Source organism: Osmerus eperlanus, chromosome 9 (genome assembly GCF_963692335.1).
Source record: "Osmerus eperlanus chromosome 9, fOsmEpe2.1, whole genome shotgun sequence".
Taxonomy (NCBI): domain Eukaryota; kingdom Metazoa; phylum Chordata; class Actinopteri; order Osmeriformes; family Osmeridae; genus Osmerus; species Osmerus eperlanus.
The window spans coordinates 1,078,294-1,105,560 of record NC_085026.1 but is presented as its reverse complement, the minus strand read 5'-3'; the positions used below and the strand labels follow the sequence as shown (position 1 = coordinate 1,105,560).

At 42.0% G+C, this 27,267-nt stretch overlaps 1 protein-coding gene across 3 annotated transcripts in view; it reads right to left on the bottom strand.

Moving 5' to 3' along the window:
• Positions 1-27,267, bottom strand: part of LOC134026243 (interferon-induced protein 44-like) — a 41,897-nt gene that overhangs the window by 883 nt on the left and 13,747 nt on the right. The window contains exons 2-7 of one of the 3 annotated variants that reach the window (XM_062468787.1): positions 2,182-2,219; positions 1,554-2,090; positions 1,389-1,443; positions 822-1,017; positions 506-658; positions 102-273 (exon numbers count right to left, since the gene is read on the bottom strand). In XM_062468787.1, the coding sequence (XP_062324771.1) occupies positions 102-273; positions 506-658; positions 822-1,017; positions 1,389-1,443; positions 1,554-2,034 (1,057 nt within the window). In that variant the 5' untranslated portion in view covers positions 2,035-2,090; positions 2,182-2,219. The remainder of the gene's footprint in view (positions 1-101; positions 274-505; positions 659-821; positions 1,018-1,388; positions 1,444-1,553; positions 2,091-2,181; positions 2,220-27,267) is intronic. The other 2 variants (XM_062468788.1, XM_062468789.1) reach the window with 2 other exon arrangements.

The following is a 27,267-nucleotide window of genomic DNA, read 5'->3' as shown; positions in this document are numbered from 1 at the left end:
GTTCAATAAACACCCAGCGATGACCCCAGAGATGAGAAACCTTAGTAGCGGCCTGTTTAGCTCACATAACTGACCAATAGAAGAAGTGAACATGTTCTTACCAATATGATTAACTTTCTTGCGGATTGCAGTTAATTTCTCCAACAACTTGGGGGAGAGCAGTTTCACTTTGCAGGCGTCCATTACGTAAACCACGCAGTGGATCCGGTCCTTCAGTCCCGGGGACTTATAGAATGCAGAGTCGTCTGACTGCAGAGGGACCATGGGGTTGAACTGAGGAAGACACAAAGAGCCAGGACATCAGCCATTAACCATAACAACTAGTTAGAAATAAGAAAAAAGAGAAAAATATAAAAAGGCAGAGAAATGAAGTGAAGAAGAGGTAGGAGAAAAAGGCAGGTAGGAACAAAACAAGGTGTACATTATATTGATAATGTTTGATAACACTTATCTTAGACACCAGCACCTTATATAACGAGTTTGGCCACTTGACCATTCCACTCACCTGGTACCTGTCCGGGACATTGCCCTTCAGAATGGTGGGGATGTCATCCACATCCAGGCCAGCATTCAGCCCCTCCTCCAATCCCATGGTGTCACACAACACCACAGGGAGAGGCTTTCCCCCTCTGCCAGCCTTGATGTTGTATGTACGGAACTACAGACAACAGTAACTACAGTAGTTACACAACAGTAATACTAGAGCATAGTTCAGTAACATGCTCCACATTAAAGTAATCTAATACTATACCATGCTGTGTTTGAAAGTTAGTATTTTGGAGAAATAAACCAAACAACATACACAAATACACATCAAGTACCTGGGTAGACAGACTGGTGCCTGCAATGCCAGTGATTGCTTGCCCAGTCACATTTCCTCTGAAGACGGAGTTGATGGAGTTGAAGAAGCTGGACTTGCCAGATCCGACCTGCCCCACCAGCAGAATCTTGGCCTTCTCCACAGAGTTGATGAGAGGTCTGGAACTCTGCACATACTCCTTTAGCTCCTTACATTTCCTGTCAAATCAGTGATAGATGGATGGATAGATGGAAGGTTAGATACAGAGCTAAAAGGTAGACAAACAAAACAGGATGAGAGCAGGGTGGAGTACACAATGTGGGACATGCTGCCAGTAAGATGTGGTTGGAACAGTAAACCTGCTCAGCAATATAATCACAGAACCATGAACAGAATGGTACAGAATGAAGGAGTACTGGTACAGAATGAAGGAGTACTTCATCACAGGTTGTTAAACTGAAGCAAAGGTACCGCCAGTAGTATCAATAGTACTAATGGGGTAACAGTAGTTTCAATACTCTAATAGTAATAAAAATCGATAGTATTCCCTTCGCATAGGACATTTTGTGGGAGTGTACATCACACATACCCCTCACTGTTCCAGGGTATTTCTCTCCAAGGTTTCTCCAGGAAGCCTCCACAGTCTATCAAAGACAAAAGAACAAAGGCATAGATTCTTTACGGAAACAGAGATACATTTTTGTTCAGTTCTTTTTTTACTGGTCCATTTCTTATACATACAAGAGTCTCTTACCTTCTACTCTGTATACCTCAAACTCTGCCAGCTCGAGGTCATTCCCATGCATCAGTGCAGGATCAAAGTTGTATTGAGTTCCAGGTTGAGATTGGGCTTTAGCTACATTATCATGCAGGAACACCAATGCACCATAATTAGGACCGGTGTCTCCGTTGGTAAAACCATACAGGCCGTTGGTGCTTGACACCCTCACTGGCTTCTCTCTGTCATTGTGGATGCTGAAGAGAAAGGCTTTATCATCGTTGATGTCTTGGGTAGTTATAGTATAATCCTTGGAGACATATGCCCCAAAAATGAACCCAGATTGGTTGTAGGCCACAGTTACGGTAGGTCCCTGGCGATCACAACGAGCGTGGAAGTCAACAGCAGTGTAGTCATGGACACTGGCTTTGTAGAGCAGACAGAGCCTGGCCTGGCCAAACAGAGACAACAGCTGCTTTTCCTGGTCCTCGGATAGTCTGGAGGTGACTGCACTCATGATGACACACAGAAACGTTTGGAATGGAATATGGAATCCTGCAGGTAGGAGACTGAGAGACAGGGGTTGATGGTCAATTTTGATATCAGACATTGAAAAAGATAAGACATTTGAGATATTTGACAAACTGAACAACAACTAATATGAATTTTATATTTTCTTGGCCCAAGAGCAGCGAAGCAGCACTTAGCAGTAGGGATGGGTAGATGTAAGATTTCATAAATACAATAATAAAAACAAAAGACAATTGTATTGTATTGAATTTCCATTGTCAGCATAATTAATCAATACCACAAGATGGACTGAGATATTGCTGAATATCAGCACTGCTGTGATTCAATTGTAGGTAGGAGTCAGGTGGCTGAGCGGGGAGGGAATCGGGCTAGTAACCCGAAGGTTGCCAGTTCGATTCCCGGTCATGCCAACTGACGTTGTGTCCTTGGGCAAGGCACTTCACCCTACTTGCCTCGGGGGAATGTCCCTGTACTTACTGTAAGTCGCTCTGGATAAGAGCGTCTGCTAAATGACTAAATGTAAATGTAGGTATGAGGCAGCCATTTATCATCAAACATGATTTGTCTGATTGTTTAATAATTTATTTGGCTCCGAAAACACAAAATGGTTACACAGTGCCCCCAGTGGTAGTAACCAGTGGTCCAAGCAATTCCATGATTTGCTTCTCAGTACATTATATACATGTGAAATGAGTTGCTGAAAGCATGTGCAAAGCGCAAAAACTTTGTTGCACTGAAATATGGAGTAAGACCGTTTCTCACCCGTTTTCAGCTCAGGTTTGTATAGGCGGGGCAAAACCCAACCTATCTACGTCACAGCCACCTATCTATGTCAGATCACAGACGGTTTATATAACCTGCATTCTGTTACTCAGCTGGTACGATGCAAAGACAAAGTAATTAACACATAAAACACTCAGAGACTGCAGGTAGGTCTGTTCTAATATCTGCAATTGATTTAGCTAGTTGTTGCTGTTGTTGCTAAATTCAATACATTCGAGGGGGCGGAGCTTCAGCTCCTTCAGGTGACACACCCCCCCAGTATCAAGCAGAGAAGACTGCTGATTTTCTCACGATTTCAAAGCCTAATTTAACATACTTGTCTGTGTTTTTTTCCATTGGAATTTGGAGCGGTGATTAACAACAAATTCTTCTGTGGTGTGATGAACTGAAAACTCATTTTCAGTTCTTCTTTACAGCATCTTTAATAACAGGCTCCAAAGAGACTACAATATTTGGAAGAATTATACTTTCTAAAGTGGAGAGCCTCTCAAGAGTTATTTACCCAAGCTATTCGCTGGCAATGTCAAAATATTTTTCTTTTCATAAGATTAATTTTGAAACAAATTTCATTAGTAAGGTGACATTCTAAAAGATTATGAAGATGGTGGACTGAACACAATTGCTAAAATTCAAATGGTTGCTAAACGTAAAAAATTAATCATAATTTTGGTATAAAATTCCTTTGGGGGTATTACATGTGACTTTTTTCTAATTTCTAAACTGCCTTTGAAACTTTAGACTTTCCACCAACCGGTCCGTCTATACTGGAAACAATATTCAAACACCATTTTAGCCCACATAATATGACAATATGGAACAATAGATGTATATTATCAAATAGAAAATCTTTATTTACAGAAGACTGGTGGGATAAAGGAATATGGTCAATGTGACATATTCTGGACATAAAGTGTACCGGGGGGGGGGGGGGGGACTGTTTAAACTTCCCAGTCCCAGCCCTGTGTTCCAATTCATCAAATCCATTGAATGGATGGAAACCAGAAATCCCGATTTGATGTCACACGAGTCAACAGAAGGAAAAGTATGACAAAGTGAGCAATACCAGAGAATGTCTAATATGGGGAGAACTGCCACTCTCTGGAAACTTACGGCTTCTGAACTAGTTGCAGTTCCACTCTAGTTTCATATGAGGGCACTAACGGGCCAGTGCAGAATGAATGGAGGTCTATGGAGCTATACCCCTCAAAATCCACTTCAGATGTCTCCGGTAAACTTTTTACCGGTCCAATCAGCGAACAGAAGGAGTGACTGAGAACAATGACGTTGATGTTGTGCGCTAGTTTGAGTTGTAGTTCCGTAATGGCGGGGGAGAAAGATGCGAGCGAAGCCATTCGGTCCGTTGTGGCAACGCTGCCGAATATCCAGAAGTTAAAACCGGAGCAAGAACAATCTTTGATCCCCACAGGGTTTGTTTGATTTTCCAGCTAGCTCCGTAAGGAGTTGGCTAAGGCGAACGCTAGCGATTGGTTATGGAAGATCCAGAGTGGCTCTGGGCAGATCCAATAGTTTTAAACTTCGACAGACACTCGCCTTCAAGGAAGTTAACGCTTGTCAATGGAGCGAGCCCAGACTCTCTATACAAATGAAATGTACGAGAGTCTGGTTAGGGCCAGGCTACTTAAAGGAGTCATTGACTGCAGAACTGAATTTACCTTGTCACAGTTGAATAACGACAGTTCAGTGGGTAAAATGGACATATAGTGAACCTCAAAGTCCATTGACACCTTTTTCCTATGCAAATCTCACAATAACATTTTTTTACTGTAAAACGGTAGGTTTAAAAAAAAGACATTATTATATTATATTCACCTTTTTTGGCTCTGGTCTGTACCTTTGTCACACCCCAAAATTAGCTGCGTGCTGCTCTGTGTACTTCCACGGAATTACAAAGAAGAACGTTTTTCAAGGATATTGAAAATGGACTACGGTCGTAAATGCAGTGTTCCAGGCTGTACAGGTAATGCTGACACTTTCAGAGTCTTCCCAAGGAACCAAACACTCGATGGGCTGTGATGTTTGTCTATGTGAAGATCCCTGTGCAGTTCGACCCTCAATTACACACTTGCTCCAACCATTTCACCGTGGACAGTTTTGAAAACTTGGGACTATGTAAAGCAGGATTTGCTATGAAGCTGTTGCTGAAAAGAGGTGTTGTTCCGACCTTATGTTCATCACAAACGCAAGCTACAGTAAGATTTTGTCGCTAACAGTTATGAGCAATGCTAACGTATCCTGTACTGTATCTATCATAGGTAGAATGTGTGATGATTTAGTTTATTGGCAATGGGGCTAACGTTATTTCATGTTCCTGACTGTGTTTCATTCGAATAAATAACCTGTGTTGTCATGTAAATCTACAATTCACGATGCATGTTTGTCCAGATATTTGTCAGGTTATTTTTTATTAGTTAGAGCAGCTGTTCCCAAACTTTTTAGGCCACGCACCCCCTTCTACATCCCGACCGGGTTCACGTACCCCCACTCCCCCACACCTTAAAAAAAAAAGCAACAGAGCCTATTTATAGCTGCATTAAAATTGGACCAATGAGAGAACAGTTTGCTAGCGCGTGGAGTTTGTTTACAAGATTTAGTCCGTTGTTAAATGTTGCAGTGTAAACACAAACCGAACAAATTCATGTTTTAGTTTTGTGAAAAATCCAACTTTAATTTGTTAAAATTATATTAACTACTTACTAACCGAGAGTGAGGTCATGCCGGGAAATATCAGACTGAGGCTTTAACGTAGCCTACGCCAAAGCAGAAGTTTGATATTGTAACAACCCTGTGTTATTGTTTTATTGTTTTCATGCATTCAGAGTTCAGGGGGGTATTCGTCGTAGCTCGCTAAGCGGTTTAGCGAGCTAATTTTCAGGCTAAGTTAAAAAACGCCCCTCTTTTTGGTTCGTGGAAGTGGGAAAGAAATTTTGGGCCTATGTACAATGAATCTTGATACAATGAATGTTGATTCAACTCCATTTGGTAGAGATGCTATTTGCAGTTTTATGACACCTACCTAGGAGACGTGAAGTCTAAGAGACGGGAAGTCTGGGTGACCTGAGAGAGTTCTTGTCACCTGGGGGGAAGAGACAGTTGGTCTGAAGACAATGTGGATTCAACTGTATTGTTCTAAGGTTTTAACCAATGACAGAAGAGATTTGGTATAGCTGCATGTCTGTAGGATGGACCAATGACTTTTGAGAACTGTCGTATCTATAAAATGGTCTGTTGAAGAATGTTCTGGGGGGTTCAGGGCCATCAGCTGGGTAGTGCTGGTGGGCTGGATTCTCCCGGTTCCATTCTAGAATGCTAGATGGAGCTGTATGGAATTGTCTTTGTGTTATTGTCTTATGTTTGTGTGTCGATGATGTTATGTTGATAACGTTATTATGTTCAAATCTACGTCAAATAAACATTAACTCTGTACTTCACCCGACTTCAGCTTAAACGATTGATTCTCTCAAAAACTTCCACGACAGTTTTGGAGGGGGCACTAGGATGTTCATTGAGATCCGACATGGACTCGTGAGTGGCAAGAACGGGATTCTTCCTCAGGGTCAGGTGGTTTGATGCAGCATTTTGAACAGGGGAAAGTGGTGAGTTACTGAGATCGATTACTTTGAGCGAAGTTATGGTGAGGTTAAAGTTATTGTTGAATTTGATGGGGTTTTGTTTGAATGGTACAATTATAGTCCGATAAATAGATGTGCAATTCTATCTGTGATATTGCTACATTCCTACTGTAAATCCTCTGTGTTTAGTCTTGTTCAAAGATGCAGTTGTGGTCTGTGTTTAGTCTTTGTGTAGTTCAAAGATGCAGTTGTGGTCTGTGTTTAGTCTTTGTGTAGTTCAAAGATGCAGATGGCCAGTTCATTTGTTGCTGCGCCAGTTGTCATATGCATAGTGCATATGGTTGTCCATCCATGGGTGTGTGGATGAGTGTATGGGTAATGTGGAATGTTCTCGAAACTCACAGTGGATCCTGATCTGTAAATGGATTGGTTGAAATTGTCATATCTAGTTACCGAATTTTTTCTTTCTCACAAATACATGTTATTGCGATATTTTGGAATTGTATGAGCTATCTATTGAAGTCATGTTTTAAGCTTAAACGATTGATTCTCTCAAAAACTTCCACAAGTAACATCAATTAGCACTAACCTGCTCCAGAGCAGGCTAACGTAAGTGTAGCTGGATAAGCTTTCCACACCCCCGGAAAATAATTGGCAGCTCCCTTTTTGAGAGACCCAGTTGACCAAGGAGATATATTCTAGTTCGATTAGCTTTCCATACCAATAGAGTTCTTCGCAATCGCCAAGATCCTTTATTTCACACGGATGAGTTCTTGTTTGAGCGATATCGATTCAGCCGACAAGGACTCATTTATTTGCAAGACTTTCTCGGGCCGTACATTGCAAATATCACACGCTGCAGCAAGCTTTATGCTTTATGAGCTTATGCTGCTGTATGTGAATATGTAACGCTATGTTTTAAGAAATGTCTTGTCTTATCTGTTGTGCCTGTGCTTTTTATGTTTCACTGTGGGAGAGTGGGAAACGTCATATCGATTCCTTTTTATGTCTTGACATGTGAAGAAATTGACAATAAAGCTACTTGAAACATTTCCTGTGCTTCAGACTCTCTGCATAGCCTTGAGGTTTTTTGCGTCAGGTACATTTTCATACAGTATAGGCGATGCAGAAAACATTGGCAAAGCCGCAGCATGCGTTGCTAAGAAAAGTGTAGGCTACTTGGCGCTTAACCAGCTGATGAATCAATTCATCATATTCCCTGGCCATGTCCCAGTCAATGAAATCAAAGAGGGATTTACACATAGTCCTACATGCATATACACATATATACTACATGATATAAGCGCTTTCAGTAGGCATACATATATCCTTATAAGTGTCTATGAATTCGTATCAATTATACTCTTTGGCCTTGTTTTTAATACTTAGCCTATTCTGAAAGAGTTGATATCATTATTTTCGCTAGCAAGATCTCATTCGTTAAGCCTACTGCCAGCAGGCACAGGAAATGTGATCTGATTGATTGGGGTAATAAGGCACTTAGGATGAGCCTATACATTTTACCAAAATACGCATTTAGCTTATCAGCAATTTTTTGCCAAGCTGCCTGTCTTGCTCTGACAGCGGTGGCGGTGTTTGACTTAGCCATTATGCTTATTGTCTTCATAGAGACTCATTATAATAGTTTGTTCGGATGGCGAGAATATCACCGCTCTCTCTTTCGTCTTTTCCGCCATCATACCGTTAGAAAATCACGGTTTTGGTGATCGACCTTTCCTGCCTTTTGAAGTAGGACGTGCACGTGCACTTGCCCTGATAAATTTAGCCTGATTGAAATTAACCAGATGATTTGGATGCAGATCAGCCGTCGACGAACAGATATTTGCTGTTCTCAATTAGCTCGCTAATGTTAACGGGCTAAAGGGACAATTGATTAACTTAGCTTCAACCCTTACGACGAACGGGGCCCTGGAGGGCCAGTTGGTGAAGGTAAAATTGTCGGTCAGCAAGATGGCAGAACTGGCGGGGTTCCCTTCGCGCCACACGTCCAGGCCGGATGTCAAGCTGACGGAGGCTTTGACGTCAGCGGGGGCGGTCGCAGCTGGGCCTAGCCATGTAAACAAAGATGGCGGCGCCCTAGTCCCGTTAGCCACAGTAGCGGTTAAGCCGCCGAACTTTAATGGACATGGCAAATGGGAGGCTTTTCTCACTCAATTTGAGCTGTTGGCTAGAGCTGGAAGGTGGTCGGATGAGACTAAATCACTACAGCTTGCTCTAAGCCTGACAGAGGAGGCATCGGACACTAGCCCCTAGCGAGACGGGTGACTTTGGGGCGCTTGTGGCGTTGGAGAGCCGTTTCGGTGATGACGCGCGAGCTAACATGTTGCGGATTGAACTGAGTAACAAAAAGAGACTCCCGGGGGAATCGGTGAAGGCGTTAGCGAGCTGTATTCTGAGCCTGACCCGGCGGACGTATGCAACTATGCCATGTCAGGTGCAGGATGAGCTAGCACGGGACAGTTTTGTCAGGGCGCTCTCCACCACCGAACTGTGCAAGCACGTTCAGATGGCGGAACCACAGACTCTGCGGGCTGCAGTGGAGATAGCCAGGAAGAGGGAGCTGATCTGGGGTGAGGGAGAGAGGGTGTGGCCGGCCAACCAGAGGTGAATGCTGCAGCAGTCTGGGCACCGGGGACGGCCAAGCCAGAGTGGATGGACGAGTTGGGCAGTTTGGTCAAGGCTGCTTCACTCGTCATTGAGCAGGGCCCCAGGCAACAACAAAATGTCAGCTCAACTCCCTTTGTCTGCTGGGGTTGTGGCCAGCCGGCCCGCCCATCAGCCCACTAACCCGCAGTAAGGAGAGGAGACACCCAGCAGTGCAGTCAGTGCAGGTGGGCTTCCACCTGTTACGGCTGTCCCCACATCCCCTAGTCCAGTAGCTGTGGTGGGACGCACTACCGTGGGAGACTTCTGCAATGTCTGTGTCAAGGTAGAGGGGGTAGAATGTTTAGCCTTGGTTGACACAGGCTCTAAAGCAGTGGTTCCCAACCTTTTTTGGCTTGTGACCCCGATTTGATGTCACAAAACTCAAGTGACCCCAAACATTCAGAACAGAATATATTACAGAAGTGTTTTTGATCATGTAATATAACTTGTAATGATATATTTAAGTAAATGTTAATTGTAAAATAAAAAACGAATGAAACGCATTTAGGTTATTTTATGATTATTGTGTAGCCAGGACAAGACACATATTAGTGATCAAAGTGAATTTTTAATTTTGGATCCCATTCAGTTTAACTTAGTTCATAAACAGACACTACCTTACTGCAGAAATACTTTTCTATTATTTAATTGTATTATGTCTTTATTATGTCCACACTTAATGGGACGGTTGAGCTTGCGCATCTTGCTGCAGCCTTTCAAAGTCAGGTGATGTAGTTGACAGAGCGCATCTCATCTCTGCCGTTACATCCAGCCGCGAACGGTATTTTGATTTCATGCACACAAGAGCACTTAATCCAGATTCACACATATGTGCTTCCGAAAGGTACCAAAATCTTTAAAGCACACTGTGAGATATTTGGGTACTCTTCCCTTGCTCCAAACCAGAATTCTTCCACCGCCACTCGCGAATGCAGGCCCTGTTGCGTTCTGTCACATGACAGTTCAATCAGCTGTTCAACAGCGATGACAGGCAGATGCACTGAGCTTGCATCACAGTGGAATGGGTCCCTTACCCAGTCAAACTTTGACATCCAAGTCTGGGAAGTAGGTGGCAAAGTGCTCTTCTAGGCGTTTCAGGTGGTCACACATTACCTTTGTGGAGCACTGGTCATCGATTTTGTCTGTCAGAAACTTATTCAGCTGAGGAAAAGGGGTAAAGTTTGCTTTTGAAAAGGTTTTCTCTCCAGAATGAAAGTTTCCCCCTAAATCCATCAATACGGTCACTCAACTGCAGGATACTCTTGTTTTTCCCCTGCATGCTTACGTTAAGTTCATTAAGTTTTCCAAAGATATCCGTTACATATGCGAGGAGGCACATTTTCTGCTGGTCACACAAAAAGTTGACAAAATCTGTCTTTTTCACATCCATGGAAAACGCTAAAAGTTAATTTCTCAGCTTGAAAAATCGCTCCAGCACCCTACCTCTGGATAACCACTGTGCTTCTGTGTGAAAGAGCAAATTGTCGTGTTCAGATCCCATATCACCGCATAATTTAGCAAACAGACGTGCACGCAGTGGATGTGGCTTGATGGATTTAACCATGGTTACAACCTGCTGCAATACGTTTGCGATGGGCACACTCAGTTTCTTAGATGCCAATTGCTCACGATGAATCATGCAATGATTCCATACTGCAGAGGGGGCCATTCCACGATTAACGTCCGTAAGCCTGCTCGCCGTCCCGCCATAGACGGAGCCCCGTCTGTGAAAAATCCTACTATACACTCCCATGGAATGTTGTTTTTCTCTATATAGCTGTGGAGGACATCATATACATGGCCTTGGCAGTCTCATTCTCAGGAAGAGGGAGACAGTACAAAATATCCTTGTGAATAGTATTATGCTGCATGTAACGAACAAATGTCAAAACATGGGCATTTTTCCCTTCTGTGCTAACATCCATTTGTAGAGCATAGGCGGGGGAATTTCGCAACCGTTCCGTTAGCGTGCCGTGCTCTCTTGATCGTTAGCGATCGTTAGCGATCGCATCGATTCTTCTTTTTATTGTATTATCAGACATTGGTATTGCCTTCAGTTTTTGTGCTTCTCCTTCCCCACACATCGTTTTTACCATTTCCATAGCTGCTGGCAAAACTAAAGTTTCTACAATGGTATGCGGCTTCATAGCCTTTGCAACAAGATAGCTCACCTCAAAAGATGCTTTTAAGGCTCGCTCATTGCCATTGTCATTGCCTTTTTTAAATAGACTTGCTGCTTATTCAGTTCAGCATGTTTCTTTTCAAAGAAAGGTTTTCCCACATATTTGGGTGTGCTCAAGCCTTCGGCGAGAGCACAACCTTTGTTCTCTCCCATATATATTTATTTATTATTATTTATTTTCGCCCCCCTAAGATCAGTCAATATTTGGACTACATACACAACGGCGGTGTCAAAAGGTTCGTCTTGGTAGCGATTGCGTTGGTTGTATTTTTATTTACGTTCCGTTGCATGGTTTAAGTAGAAATTGTGTTTTTGTGGTGAAAAGTGAAGCTAACGGTGGCTAATTTGCTAGCCACAGTCACTGACGTTACTAACGTCACGAAAACACGCGTGACTACCTGTAGCAGAACATTCGTTTCACATCTGTTAACTTGGGGGATAGCTAGGCTAACTATAGCTTTACTGCAAGGCAGCTGCAGGAACGCCACAAGCAAAGAAGCCAGGGTGATAACTATTTACTCATTTTACTTTGTGATGTGAAACACAATTATGAAATGTAATGTACAATATTAGCTGATATTATTAAGGAAGTAGGCCCACATCTACTTTTGGAAACGGTAGTCTACTATTTCACTGAAGCATTAGCATCATGACATTAGCCTCTGTTGCCCGGGCAACACATACTACAGTGGTCTATGATGCATCTGTTTTCAATCTTTAAAATAAACATTCCTCACAAATACATTTTCGTTGTAGGATTTATTATGACATTACATTACAAGTAAACGATTTGTGGGTGAAATTATCATTACCTGTGGTTTCAAACCAGTGTTGCTCACTGCAACGCTGTAGCCTACGCGAGACACTACAAAAACATCTACACAGCTGTAGGAAGTCAAACGGCGACAGAACATGTTCGGCACTCCCCTTACTTAAATCAAAAGTCTATCTAACTACTAACCTGAACTTCATTGCCACAGCCTAAACGTTGTCAATCTGTTCATGAAAATAATTAATTTCAGCCTAAACCGTACAACGGAACGTTAAATCGAATTCAACCAACGCAATCGCTACCAAGACAAACACAGCAGTAGTCTAGTACTGTACTGTACTAGTACAATTTACCGGGGCAGCTTCTCCACACAGGGCTATATCGCATTTTGCGTTGTTACTGACAATGATCGCTACCAGCGAGCTTTTTATGAATGAGCGATTTTCCACTAAATAAATGTCAAGCTTATTTACGTTTTGGGGGGCATATTTTCAGTTAGCAGATGGTACTGTTTGAATCGCGATTCCATCTTCTACTGCCGGTAACGTCGTAGAATAATCTTCAAAGGGGGTTCTTTATTAATGAATGAATGCAATGAGTAGGCTAAATGCATGAAAATATCACGAGAAGGGAAAAACTTAAAAGGACGTTTAAGTCATAGAGATTAGGTCAATATTTACACCGGTCTGCCAAATTTATTCGTTTTTATTCAACGATGAGGCTGCCTCTTGTAGGGGAAATGAGAAGACATCTATTTCATTCTACACTTCACTCGTATTTTCAGTTGTAAATGAGCAGCAAAAAAAATGCTTATTATCTTTATAAATAATAAGTATGCATTTTTATATAAAATACAGAAATATCAGTTGTAAAAATGTCATTAAAAAACGGACCCCTGTGCAACCGACGCAAGCAAGCTGTGGAAGAAATTGGGATTTCCTGTGTGCTTACATTATTTACTAATCAATAGAACTAGTCATTGGATACTAGTTAGTACGTTCTCATGTAAGCTTGCTATTAATAAGAGTATATTGTGTCTATATGTCAGGGTTAATAGATGTTCGGGGTCAGGAGAAAGTACTGGCTAAACGTTCCTTGTCATGACTACAAGGAGAGCTCCAACTATGAACTCTCTAGTCTGAGAGTTGTCATGTGTTGGGAGCAGTGAATCTCTTTCTCTGAGACTTTTGAAACGTCATTACTGCCTGACTGTCACTATCTATGTTTACATTCCTGTGCCCTATAAAAGATGGTCCTCCGGCTTTCAGAGCTGAGAGAGACATGATTGAGACCTAAGCCTGGTGTTGTGTTGTCATTTATTGTCAGAGGTCTGGTTTTCTCTCCCAATCTGCAGATTGATAAATATGTATTAAAATCCAGAACTTAACTGAACTTAGTCACTCCGTTTATGAAGAGACGGACAAAACACTTTCTTCATCAATTGGCGTTGTCGAGCAGCAGGATTACAGAACCAGATCCAGGAGAGACCCACGGCGGCACCAGTATAAAGCAGAACCCGTGGTGCACAAAACTAAAAGGTAAGGGGATCCTTTTCCAAAACCCCATTCACGGACTGCTTTATGCTTGGTGCGCCTGCTGTCCCTCTGCGATGCTGGTAACGTAAACAATTTAAGAACTTTTTATTGTGACGTTCAGTTGGGAGCCTGGTCTTAGCAGACCAGAGTCTGCTAGGCCTCAACAGGAGGAAGATAATATTAGAGTTTTGGTTTAGTAAATTTGGGTCATTAATTGACTTGCTATTTTTACTTTGTCTAGGTCAGAGTTGGCGAACTCTGATAGCGTACAAGAACTCTGGTCGCGTGAAGTATTTAAAGAAATATGTAAAACAATCTGTATTCTTGATCTGAGGCAAAGGATCTGTTGACAGAGAATACGGCCCATACTCTTGACCTGGGGAAAGGATCTGTTAACAGAGTGTATGGTTTTATATATACAGACCAGGGGTGAACCAAATGTATATGTTACTTTTAAGATGCATGTTTAAAGTTGTTTTTCTCTTTTAAACAGAGATCTTGTTGGGATTTGTATTTTTGTTGGAATTGTAACTGTATTAAGTGTTGTTTTGAGTTTTTCTTAAGACCAAGCACAGTAGGTGGGCGGTCATAATGTATTAGGGTCAAAGGCTTTATGCGAGAGACCAACTTTTAAGGGTAAAGTGTTTTAAACAAGTTAGGGATACTTTGACAATGTTAAGGGACAGTTAGGTTTTTACTGACAAACTTGGCTTTAAATGATCAGCGAGGGACACAATCAAATACTGAGGGAAAGATAGACTGGCAGTTTATGGATTAACTTGTCTCTCTTAAGCACGAATTGTGATTATTTTGTTACTTATGAGGTAACGGAGTTGAGGAAATTATTGTATGCGCGTTCCCAAAAGGGTTGGGTCTTTGTAGGCGCGTCCCAAGATCGAGCGCCGGAGGGCGAGGATAGTTTGGCTTGAAAAAGGCCATATTTGTAGTTCACTACCACATGATATTGTAGTTATTTTTATTCTTCAATATTGTGACCGTTTTACAGTGCTATGAGATTGTGTGACTATATTCTAAAGTGCTGTGTGATTCTTGCTGCAGTAAATCATAAGAGTTGGCTACATAGCCTACCGTTATGAGATTGGTTACAGATACTTTGTATTCAGATACATTGTAATTCAGTATGGGTAATTTAGCTTCCACTACGAGAACGATAGAGACGTTGTTACCTGTGAACAGTCCAGCCAGATATATGTTTGAGCTACATGGAATTCAAGCAGTGTCAAGCATTGAGAAATGGCATGCGTGGACTAATCATGAGAGAACGTTTGACGTAAAAATATTGGAGAGTCTAAAAGCGGTTTTGAAAGACAAGGAAACAAGTGGGAAGTGTAAACAATTTGTCAGCTGGCCAATGTTTATGATATGGTTAACTGAAGCTACGAGACGACGTGGCATTGTCTATCTTGAGAAAATACAGTCAGATCAAGCTAAAACTGATTCTGATAGAGAAGCTAGGAATGAGCCAAAGCGTCTTGAGAGACAGAGACAAGATGAACAGAAAAGTGAGCTAGAACGTTTTGAGCAAGACAAACAAGAGGCTGCTAGAATTGAACTAGAGCAGTTTGAGAGACAGTGTCCAGGAGTCATTGTTAAAACGTGATCAGTTGTTGCTATAGCTGTGGCTATGCAGAGGAGAAACCTGCCCTCACCACCCCACCACCCACAAACACATACACACAGTACACATGAAAACACTTTCTCACACCTAAACACACACACACTCCACTTAGAGCACAATATAGTGTAGCACAGAGAGGGTGAATCTCCTCTACTGGATGAAAAATATCACTTGTACTGTGTGTGTGTGTGTGTGTTTGTCTAAGTGTGAACAAGTTAACACAGGTGAGAGGGCAGAAAAGATGAAAGGGGCTCTCTGAACTGTAAGGGAAAATGCAGTGTTAGTGGAAGCAGCGGGTCAGGTGCAACCAGCACAGAACCTACAAGAGAAGGTTGAGGTTCATACCACAGAAAATATGATTGGTGAGGTTAGTCAGGAAGGCCTAAGAACAGAAGAAGCACTACTGCTTATGAGGTTGAGGAAAGGGTTCAGGTCAATCAAGCAGAGAGAGCCCCAACCATGAAGGGCCTGTAACTATCAGTTGAACCCCAGGTATCAATGAACCCTATGTGTGCATATCCACGTCCTGATGTATAACAGCCTATGTACCTTATTGCCCATGGTCAGTGACTGAGCTGAGGGAGCTAGGAAAGGGATTTCCTGACATGAGAGGACTCAGCAACATTTCTAAGAGATTTGCAAATAGTTATCAATGCCATACATACTTTTATTGATTTGAATCAAGGGTTAGAGGTTGCACTCCAGCCCGGTGTGTTGAGAAATAGATTCCTGATGGTGTTTAATGGCAGTAATACTGAAGGGGTGTTGCTTGACTGGAGCAAAGTGTATGATTGCAAACAGAGAAAAGATGAGGATCCTACAGATTATCTGGAAAGACTTACTAGGATTTTTGAAAAACATTCTGGTTTTACAGCAGCTGCATCCCCATGCCACTTTGTCATGTGTTCATATGTGGATTGCTTTCTGAACTCCAGGTAGAAGTTAAGAAACAGGTTCTACATTGGGAGAACAAAACTGTTGATATGATTATGGATTATGTCAAACATAATTGTACATTGATGCAGGAGAATGCAGAAAAGAAAGTTGAGAAATTAATGACATTGCAAATGAATGTCTTACAGAAAGAAAATAATATGTTTAAAGGAAAAAGGAGAGCCAGGGGCAGGCAGCAAGGGGAGTAAGAGATAGACAGGGATATGTGCATACTCTGTAAACAGATACGCCACAGGGCAGGCTATTGTCACAGTATACAGAAATAGTCAGTACCCTTCAGTCATATACTCCATACTACTGCACTCAACCCCTCCCGTTTTCTTCAGAACGAAGAGCTTGCTGTGGCCTGCTCAAGGACACTCAGACAGTAAACAGCCACCATCAAAAATAATAATAATCAAGAATAGGGAGGCAGAGAGCTCCTCTTTTTCAAGTAAGACACAGAGCTACTAGGTTAGCCAGTTCAACAGTACACAGTACCCAAATCAATGAGATGATAGTGGTAGTTTCTGGGGTTCCTGTGGACACAACTGTCAGTTAGCTCTTATGGGTGGATAGATGGATCTTTGAAAGATGAACATGTATTTCTTTCAACTATGTAAAAGTAAGTAACAAGTAAATCTGTTGGAAAGGAATTTGTTGTGCAAACTGAACCGAAATGAAATGCACTACTGACTTTTTCTTATCTATTCCTTAGGATAAAGAACACTTGGCCTAGCAATCCCATACACATCCCCCAGCAGTGGAATGCAGAGATTTTAGCGACCGCAGATGTGGCCTTGCTAGAAGCTGGGCCTGAGCTACTGTGGTCCACACACGCTAATCATATTGGGCGCATTAAGAATGCTACCCAAGTTGTTATTATCATTGATTGTAGTACAACTCTTGAGAACCGTACCTCAGTATGCTAGTAATAGAGAAGTAGGGAAAGGTATTGTCCCAGTTATTGATGCTTTGTTGAAACAAGGAGTCATAGGTAGATTTAAGGTCAATTTGATCCTTTAAGGTTAATAAAATACTTGGAAGTTTATTATGGGTTTATAAGCAGGTAATGCCTGTGTTATACATCCTGTTGTGCCTAACCCTGTTACGATACTTAGCAAGTAACCTTGTTACTTTCTTGCTCTGTGAATGACTATTGTTTGCTTTCTTCTCTGTTCCCATTGCAGAAGAGAGCCAGTATCTGCTTGCATTCACGTTTCGCCAGGTCCACTATACATTTCAGTTCTACCACAGGGGTACACCGAATCACCTACGTTGTTTAGTCAAGCATTACGAGAGGACCTCCAGGATGTCACTTTAGCACCCGGCTCTACTCTGGTGCAGTATATTGATTACCTTTTTGATATGTTCTAAGAATCTTGCCTCCTGCCAACAGGACACTATTGCTGTATTACATGCACTGGCTGAGAAGGGCCACGAGGCCTCAAAGGCAAAACTGCAGTTATGGTCTGAGGAGGTCAAGTATCTGGGCCATACACTCAAAGGTACAGAGTGTCTATTGACACCTGATAGAGTGGAGGCCATCCGATGGATACCGAAGCCTAGAACACCAAAACAACTCAAGTCTTTCCTAGGTTCAGCCGGGTAGTGTCGTCAGTGGATCCTTGATTATGCCGTGTTGGCTAAACCTCTCTTTGATTTAATGAAGGGCCAGACTGATACTCACTTGTTGTGGAACACTGAAGCTGATAAATCATTTGTATCTCTCAAGCAGGCTTTGGCCCAGGCGCCAGCTCTCGGTCTGCCAGACTACACCAAGCCATTCACACTGTACTGCCACGAGGCCAAAGGGTTTGCCCAGGGTGTACTGACCCAGGAGCATGGTAATCTTAGGAGGCCTATCGCCTATGTGAGTTCTTCTTTAGATACCGTGGCAGCAGGTTTCCCCCCGTGCTTACGAGCAGTCTGTGCTGTGTGCAACATGTGTGGAAGCAACTACAGATATAGTGCTGGGGTCGCCCTTGGCAGTGATGGTTCCTCACGCAGTAAGTGCTCTTCTGTTACGCACCAAAACTCAACACCTGTCAGCCACCAGAGCCACAAAGTATGAATTGATTTTGTTGACTCAAAGTAACATTACGATCCATAGATGCTCCCCATTGAATCCAGCTTCATTGTTGCCCACCCCTGATGATGGTGAACCACATGACTGTGAGATGGTTGTCGATAAAGTGCTAACACCCAGACCTGATTTGTTTGACAAACCTATGGATAATGCTGAACTTGTGTTGTACGTAGATTGATCTTCGTCCCGAGCATGGGATGGCTCCCTAAACTCCGGATATGCGGTCTGCACGGACAGTGAGACATTCGAATCTGGTAAACTATCTCCACAATGCACTGCACAGCAGACAGAGTTGTTTGCGTTGACAAGGGCATGTTGTTTGTCAGAAGGCAAGGTTGTAAATATTTACACTGACTCGAGGTATGGATTTGGAATTACTCAAGATTTTGGTGCCATATGGCGAGAAAGAGGTTTCATTAACTCCTCAGGTGGAGCAATCAAGAATGGAAAGATGATTGATAATTTGTTATCTGCAATACTACTACCGACAAAGCTAGCTATTGTTAAGTGTGAGGCTCATACTAACAATACAGATGATGTTTCAAGAGGAAATGCTAGAGCTGATTTAGCAGCAAAGGCTGCGGCCAAATCCTGATGTGTCCCAGGTCTCTATTTTTTCTGTGTCTCAGCAACCGGAAACACGCACTCCCTCTCTTCAAGATGTGGCGGACCTTCAAGCCGCTGCTGATAACACTGAGAGGGATGGTTGGTTATCCGTTGGCTGTGTGAAAGATCCAACTTCGGCAGTGTGGAGCCACCCCGACGGCCGCGTGGTGGCGCCACGTGCATTCTTCCCTTGGTTGGCTCGCATGGCGCACGGCTGTGCCCATACGAGCAAGGGGGGTATGGTCTCAATAGTAAATACTGATTGGTTTGCACCTGGTTTTTCCACAAAGGCTGAGCAACATTGTGCTCAGTGCCATACCTGCCAGCAGCATAATCCCGGAAAGGGACCAAAGAGAAGAGACGCAGCCCACCCGCCACCAAGTGGTCCTTTTATGCATTTACAAATTGATTTTATTCAGATGAACAAGTGTTGTAATTTTGAGTATGTGCTTGTAATTGTTGACATGTTCTCGAAATGGATAGAAGCCTATCCATGTCGGAAAGCTGATGCTACCACGGTAGCCAAGATTCTCATGAGAGATGTGATCTGTAGATATGGGATCCCCACAAGACTGTCCAGTGATAGAGGTTCACATTTCACAGGTCAAATTGTTTGAACTTTGTACTTTGTAAAGCGCTCCAGATCAACCAGCATTTCCACTGTCCCTACCACCCACAGTCTGCAGGGGCAGTGGAGAGGCAAAATGGAACTTTGAAAAACAAACTAGCCAAGATATGTGAAGAGAATGGCCTAAAATGGCCTGATGCACTCCCACTAGCTCATATGGCCATGAGCCCAGAGGAGGAATGGACTTTCCCCACACAAAATAGTTTTAGGGAGACCAATGAAATTGCCTGTCTCTCCCCCACTATCATTGAAACAGATGGATATCCACCAGATGGATGATACAATGTTAAACTTTTGTTTTGCCTTAACTAGAGCAACCAGGGTTGTGCATTCACAGGTGAAAGCTGCCCGCTGGGAAGCCATGTCATCCCTATCAACCGGGAGACTATGTGAAAGTGCACAAACGGAGGACTGCCCTCTCACCGAGATGGACCGGTCCATACCTGGTTTCTCTTGGTGACTCACACAGCTGTAAAAGTGGAAGGTCGTCCGACATGGATTCATGCAACGGAGTGCAAAATGGCTACGTACGCCTCTGGAGAAGGAGGTCCCAAAGAGCACCCACCCGGAGGTGTTGAAGACGTCGAAAGGTGAGTCACATGAGGAGAAAGCCAGAGAGGGGCTGCTGTTGCTACCATGCCTCTCTTCCCCATGTGTGATTCATGAAGCAGATGACAGCACCCAGACGGGAAACCAGAGAGAGGAGCCTGGAGAGGGGAAGACACTTTCAGTCTTCCTCCGGCCTCTACATGAAGCAGATGACAGCACCCAGAATGGGGACGAGAGGATACTGTGGTGGAGGCCCTCGGTTGTTTCAAGGAAACCGAGGCCACTGCCTGAGCTACGATGAGAGATGAGATCCAGACATACTGACGCACACACCTGACAGACATTTACTGATACTGGACGCACGAGTCCAGACATCGCATACATGAGCCACACCGAGAGTCACTATTGCACGCTCCCAATTATACTGATGTGAACATTGAGATTCATCATAAAGCACACATGAAGAACAATCTGTACAACAACACCTTACCGTGGACGGGAAAAATGACTGGACGCAGCATTAGAGGGGACAGACCTTGCAGGGTTTGTGGTTAGAGTCCCAAGCATTCTGGAGGTTATCCAGGGATCTGTCCCTCTGTCAATAGCTGATATGTGTAAGGTCAAGAAGTGGCCTTGTGTAGGGTTGGATGTTACACATGTGACTGTTCTGTCGAATGAGTCAGTCATCTCTTGAATATGCCCCACCTGCATGGTTATGTGTATGGCACAGTGGTACAGTGAGAGTGAAAAAATACATGTAAGGATACGGTTTCTATGTATGCTCACACTCTACTGGATGATTTGTAAGTTCAATTGTATCTGAGTTCAATGTTACTTGTCCTGTATACCATTTGGGCAGGTGACATAAATTCCTGATGTTGCTAACTATGTTATTCCTACACCTTTAGCATACTACAGAAGATGTAGTATATGGTTGATTAAATGTTTAAATAATTATGGGAAGGTATTTGGAAAAATACATGTAACCACACTGTGGTATGTATGCTAACAGCCTGTTGCATGATTTGCCTGTTGCAGATGGACCTGTAAGTATAAGGGCATCACCATTTTGGGTTCCTCGTGCAGCTAACAATGGCACCATGTGGGTATGTGGTAAGAGTGCTTATTATTTCCTGCCGGCCGACTGGTCAGGAAAGTGTTACCTTGGGTTTATTGTAGGAGCCCTCAGACCTGTAGATGGGTTGCCCCTGCACCCCTTTCCCAAACATTGGTGGCACCGCCACAAGAGAAGTATTATTAATGCAGATGCTAAGAAGCTGGGATCACATCACGTGGATTCAATAGTACACAGTCACTTTTCACGTTTTTCAGCTGCCATTCTCCCTGTGTATGGTGTTATCACTGCCTTTAGAGATATTAGGAGCTTAGCAGTAGGGTTGGAGTCCATTGGTAATGAGACAGCCGATGCCTTAACTGCGGTTGCTTCTGAGATGAAGGCCATGAGGCAGGTAGTGCTACAGAACCGTATGGCACTGGATTATCTGTTGTCAGCTCAGGGAGGTACCTGTGCTGTGATAGGTCATGACTGTTGTACTTTTATCCCAGATGAATCTACTAATATCACAAATATGGCTGCGCACATTAAAGAGATAATTTCAGCTTTGGGGGAACCTGAAGCTTGGAATTTTGCTGACTGGCTGACCTCCTCTGTGGGGGGTTTCTTTTCGACTATCATTCAAATGGGAATCACTGGATTGGGCATGTTAATCGTTGTTGTGCTGATTGTGGTTTGTGCTTGGAAGATGTGTACTGCCTGCTGTGTACAGTGCTGTGCAGTAGGCTCTCGGAAGGCTGCCAGTAAGATTATGGTAGCTCAAATCAAGCCACAGACAAAAGCAAGCAAGACTGATGATTACTTTATTGCCCTGGGAATGATTGATATGTCGGATATGTAATCTCAAGTACCAAGTGACTATTTTGCCAATGTAAGAAAGATGGCCATTTGCCTCCTTCTATTTTCCAACTGATATACAATGCTGTGTGCAATCTGAATAGATCTGTCCTTAACCACAGATCGGTGAACAATAATTAAAGATAGTGGTTACTTTATTACTTTTATACTGTTTGAAATAATCTGAATTTATGAACAGTGTTTGATCTATACCATGCTGTGTTGAGCTCATGAGAGCATGACCCTTGGTTATGTCCAGGAGAGAAATATGCCTATGTTTCTGGTATCATTGATAAACTGTCATAATGCTGTTTGCTCATGAAGTGAATAGCTATAAGCTAGTTCTTTTGTAGAGTCATAGGGGGTGCCTGTGTTACTAGAACGCGTTAAGGTCATTTCTGGGAGCCCTAGCTAGAGAGCTAAACATTATGCTATTCACTTCATTGACTTTGTACTTTTTCACCTGATTGGGTAGTACCTAATACTTCTTCAAATCCTATAATCATGTATGCTGTGCTGAGTAGTAACAGATAAAGTATTGTTTGATTGTTAAGGTTTTGAAATGTTATGAAACTTGTGAAATGTAAGGCACTACAGCAGGCCCCAGATAAACAGTTGATAAATGTTTGTTGTGTTGACGTTAAACGTCAAAAGGGGGGACTGTGGAAGAAATTGGGATTTCCTGTGTGCTTACATTATTCACTAATCAATAGAACTAGTCATTGGATACTAGTTAGTACGTTCTCATGTAAGCTTGCTATTAATAAGAGTATATTGTGTCTATGTGTCAGGGTTAATATATGTTCGGGGTCAGGAGAAAGTACTGGCTAAACGTTCCTTGTCATGACTACAAGGAGAGCTCCAACTATGAACTCTCTAGTCTGAGAGTTGTCATGTGTTGGGAGCAGTGAATCTCTTTCTCTGAGACTTTTGAAACGTCATTACTGCCTGACTGTCACTATCTATGTTTACATTCCTGTGCCCTATAAAAGATGGTCCTCCGGCTTTCAGAGCTGAGAGAGACATGATTGAGACCTAAGCCTGGTGTTGTGTTGTCATTTATTGTCAGAGGTCTGGTTTTCTCTCCCAATCTGCAGATTGATAAATATGTATTAAAATCCAGAACTTAACTGAACTTAGTCACTCCGTTTATGAAGAGACGGACAAAACACTTTCTTCATCAAAGCACACCCTACAATTTCCCCAGAAATTGTACCCTCTCTAGTCTTTATGTGTTGTCTCAAAATGTATTTTGAGCTTGTTGGGTTTCATGCTCTCTGTCGACAAGACGTTACCACACACAACAGACATTTAGGCTTCTCCTCGTTGTTTTCTGTTATGCTAGTAAATCCATACTGAAGGAAGGTGTCATCATATTTTCTTTGTGTTTTACACGTCTGTTTCTTGTTTGTAGTTGAAGGGGCCGTTGAAAACACAGGTCGGTGAAGAAATATTTCCATTTTCTTTTTTGTTTTACGCCGTTCTGATTTCCATTCAAACTTTGCACTCGAAATATGTTAGCCTCGTCACATGTGATCACGTTAATCAACGTATGCTGAGTTTAGTCAAGTCCTCAATTTTTATGAGGGAAAGTGGAAGATGTTAGATGCGTTTCGTTTGTTTAAAGCGTGCGTGTGGTGTTTTAATAATAATTAATATTATAATTGTTATTGATACAATTCAACAACAAAATAATTGGCAACCTCATTTCAATTCCATGCGACCCCTAGGCATGGTTGGGGTCCTAGGAGTCCCAAGGTTGGGAACCACTGCTCTAAAGTGACCCTAGTGAGACCAGGGTGGTATTCCAGGTAGCAGGTTTAGTGAAAACTTTGAGTTGTTTAACCCTGAAAAGAGGCTTACTCCGAGGTTTCCATTCCAGAAAGAGAGGTAACGAAACCTTTTGGTAAGTTTCCATGGTAACTTACTCCGTGAAACTAACCTGCTCGCTAGAAGGTTTTCCATGCCAAACTCTGCGTTTTTATCTATCCCCTCCCTCTTTCTGAGCCTGATAGTGTTGGCAGACTAGGGATATCCTTTCCTGGTTCAGCCAACCGATCTCGAACAAAATTTAATTCGCTTAGTTATACGCCGGGAGAGGATTTTAAGACTGCGATTCGATGTGCTTTAATTCCCTGATGAATACCTAGGTTAACGTTACCGTTTCCCGTCACAATCTGTAATGTATTTTAGCAACATTGTCAGCCCTTAGGCCAACATCGCTAATGTTACTCGCCGTGGACGTGCACTCAGAACTGACCAAATGCTTTTTGGCACTGAAATAAAGACAAATAATTGAAATTGTATTTGGTCTTCTTCATTGCCTACAAATAGAAATCTAACAATGAGTATGTTTATTGGCTATTGTTCCTATAATTTACATGATTCACCTGTGACCATGTACCATCCTGTAACTGGTATTTCAGCAAATCTATTTCAACATTGTAGGGGGTCAATATTGACAAACAACTGAAACTAATTCCCCTATGGTTTGAAGGAAGATGGGAAACTGAACAGTGTATTAACATTAACCAAATAATGCCAATACCAATGGAATTACAGTTATTCGACTCTATGGGTTAAATCAGAGCAAGAATGGTCAAAGTAAGGTTAAATAATATAATAATTAGGGATGCACCGATATGGAAATTCTTGGCCGATACCGATACCGATGTTTAAAACAACAATCTAGCCGATAGCCGATACCGATATTTGTTTATTTTGTTTTTGTTGTTATTCATTCACCCTTTTGTGCCAGGAAAATAATGAAATCATTATTTAAAAAGCACTATTTTAAATAATTTCAGCCCTTTATCACTCTTATCTTTTAATGAGCACAAATTCAATCAGATTTATGAAACAATCTTTAGTTTAACTAAACTTTATTTAATATAATTATAATATCACCAGGCTTACTCAAGACATCATCTTAACTGTAAACAGATGCTTGCAATGCAGCCTTACAAAACACTAGCATAAACCCTTAGGGAATGCCATATAAATTCAAGATTAAAACAAATAAAATAAAAATATTTTTCTGTGAAAACTGCCTGCCATACAACTACCTACTCAATGACAAAAAAAATGACTTTCTGTACTTACAGTAAATATATTATATTTGTTAAATTAAATAACAACCCAATAAAAATATTTTGTTAAACAAATTCACTTAAATAATGTAAAAGTGACTAGAAACGCAACATACAATTAAATAAGTATGAAAAATAAGATAAATACAAAGTCAAATAGGGCTATCTTTCACAGTTTCATCTTCTTGTGTATCCATTGCAGTAGGCTGGCGGAGTTGAACATGGGCCTCAGTCTTTAACAAAACTAAATAGACACAAAAAAAAGCCTTCCCTTATAGTGGGCCTCTACTTCCTAATAAGATGCATGTTTTTCTTTACAAAGACGAGCATCTCTGCCTTGTCAGGGGCCAGTCTATTTCTCTTCTCATCCAAAACGTGAGAAGAAATCCCACACAGCTGATGCTACCGACATTGTTTCTGCTGTTCTGAGGCGAGATATTGTTGCGCGTGAAATCAACGTTTTTTTTTTTAGATTGAGGCGAGATATTGTTACGCGTGAAGGTATCTAAAAAAAAAACGTTGATTTCGAATGGTCTTTTAAGATAGCGTGTAACGTTGGTATGACAACGCTGAAAGAAAGTTAGGCTAATGTAACGTAGGTTAACGTGCTAATTTTAGAAAGTTGGCTGACTGATGCCTCGCAAATCACATCAACCATTATTGCTGGTTACAATAACGGTGTTATCGGAAAGTACAGTGTCTGTTTCTCGGTAACTTTTGACAATTCTAAGCGAGAAAACGCCAAAAGATGTACATTTACATACAAAACACAGCCCTCAGCGGAGTTTTGGTCCGCCATCTTTGTTTACAATTTGCAGTGGCCGGAGGGAGCTGGCGCATAGATGTATGATTAATAGGCAGCATCAAGTCTGCATCGATGACCTCACCTTGAAAAATGTTTTAAGATTTTTTTTTAAAGATTTGAAGGTGTCTTATAAACACGGAAGAGATCGAATAACGGATTTCGAACCGTAGTAAGACAGCATTTTAAGAGTTTTCGAACACACCCTGTATGTAAACATGAAGCACATGTAGTAGGCTACCTGTTGTGCACACATGTGAACATCGGCCAGTGCCATCGGTGAAAGTCAAGTTTATTACCGATGTGCCGATGACATTAAACAAGGCGAATATCGGACGCTACCGATGTACGGCCGATACATCGGTGCACCACTAATAATAATTTAATCATATTGCAAATTAATGAAATCAATGAAGGTTAACTCTTACCTACTCTACCATGATTATTGTAAACTAGAGATAGAAAGCAAGAGGTGAGGAAGAAGGAGTAGGACAAGTCAGAGCTGAGGAGAAGGTCTCAGGAGATTAAGAATCCACAGATGCTTCACAATTCCTTTTATACCCAAAACAACTAATAACACCACAATCTTGACCCTTACTTATCAACATGACTAGCAATGCCACAGTAAGTTACACAATGATGTGTGAGAGCCATCAAGTTGAGACTCCATCCAGTAACTCCAGATTTTACCATATGAGAGGTGGGGGCAGGTTGATAGCCTTACAAGATCAGCCTTTATTCTTCTGCCCTAAGTACACAATCTCTTGGTCAAAATAGAAATTCAGCAAATTCAACAATTAATATTGATATAGATTATTGTTTCTACAATTAACATCACCTGTTACATGCATCCTCCTGTAACTGGTGTTCCAGTAAATCTTTTTCAAGATTATCCTTTATTCTTCTACCCTAAGTAGGCCTACACCATCTCTTGGTCAGTTTTTGGCAATTCTTCATGAGGTGCAATTTGTACAACTCATTTACTTGTAACTGGGAATACATGGGATTGCATTACATTTCACAGTTCCACATGCAGAATTCACCTGCCATTAAATGAACATATCACTGTATACTGCATCCATGCTCTGTTCAACAGGATCAGAATGTGCAAATCGTTTTTTATATTCATTATTCTCATAATGTCAGTGTAACTGACAATTCCACACAAGCCTGTAAATAAAAGTACATGGGGAGAGAACTACCAGTAGCTACCATACATAATTCTCTGCATCCATTTTCTGCGGCAGCAGTCAATGTCTCTTCGTCATCTATCGTCATCATCCTTTGATGAAAATATTAAGCAAATTACCAGAACTGCATTTTTCCATCTACGTAATATAGTCAATATAGCCAAAATACAAAAATTCCTGTATTTTGTAGCAATTCAATGAGGGGATCCCTCATTGAATTGCTCCTCCCAAGGTTTCTTCAATTTTTTCTCCT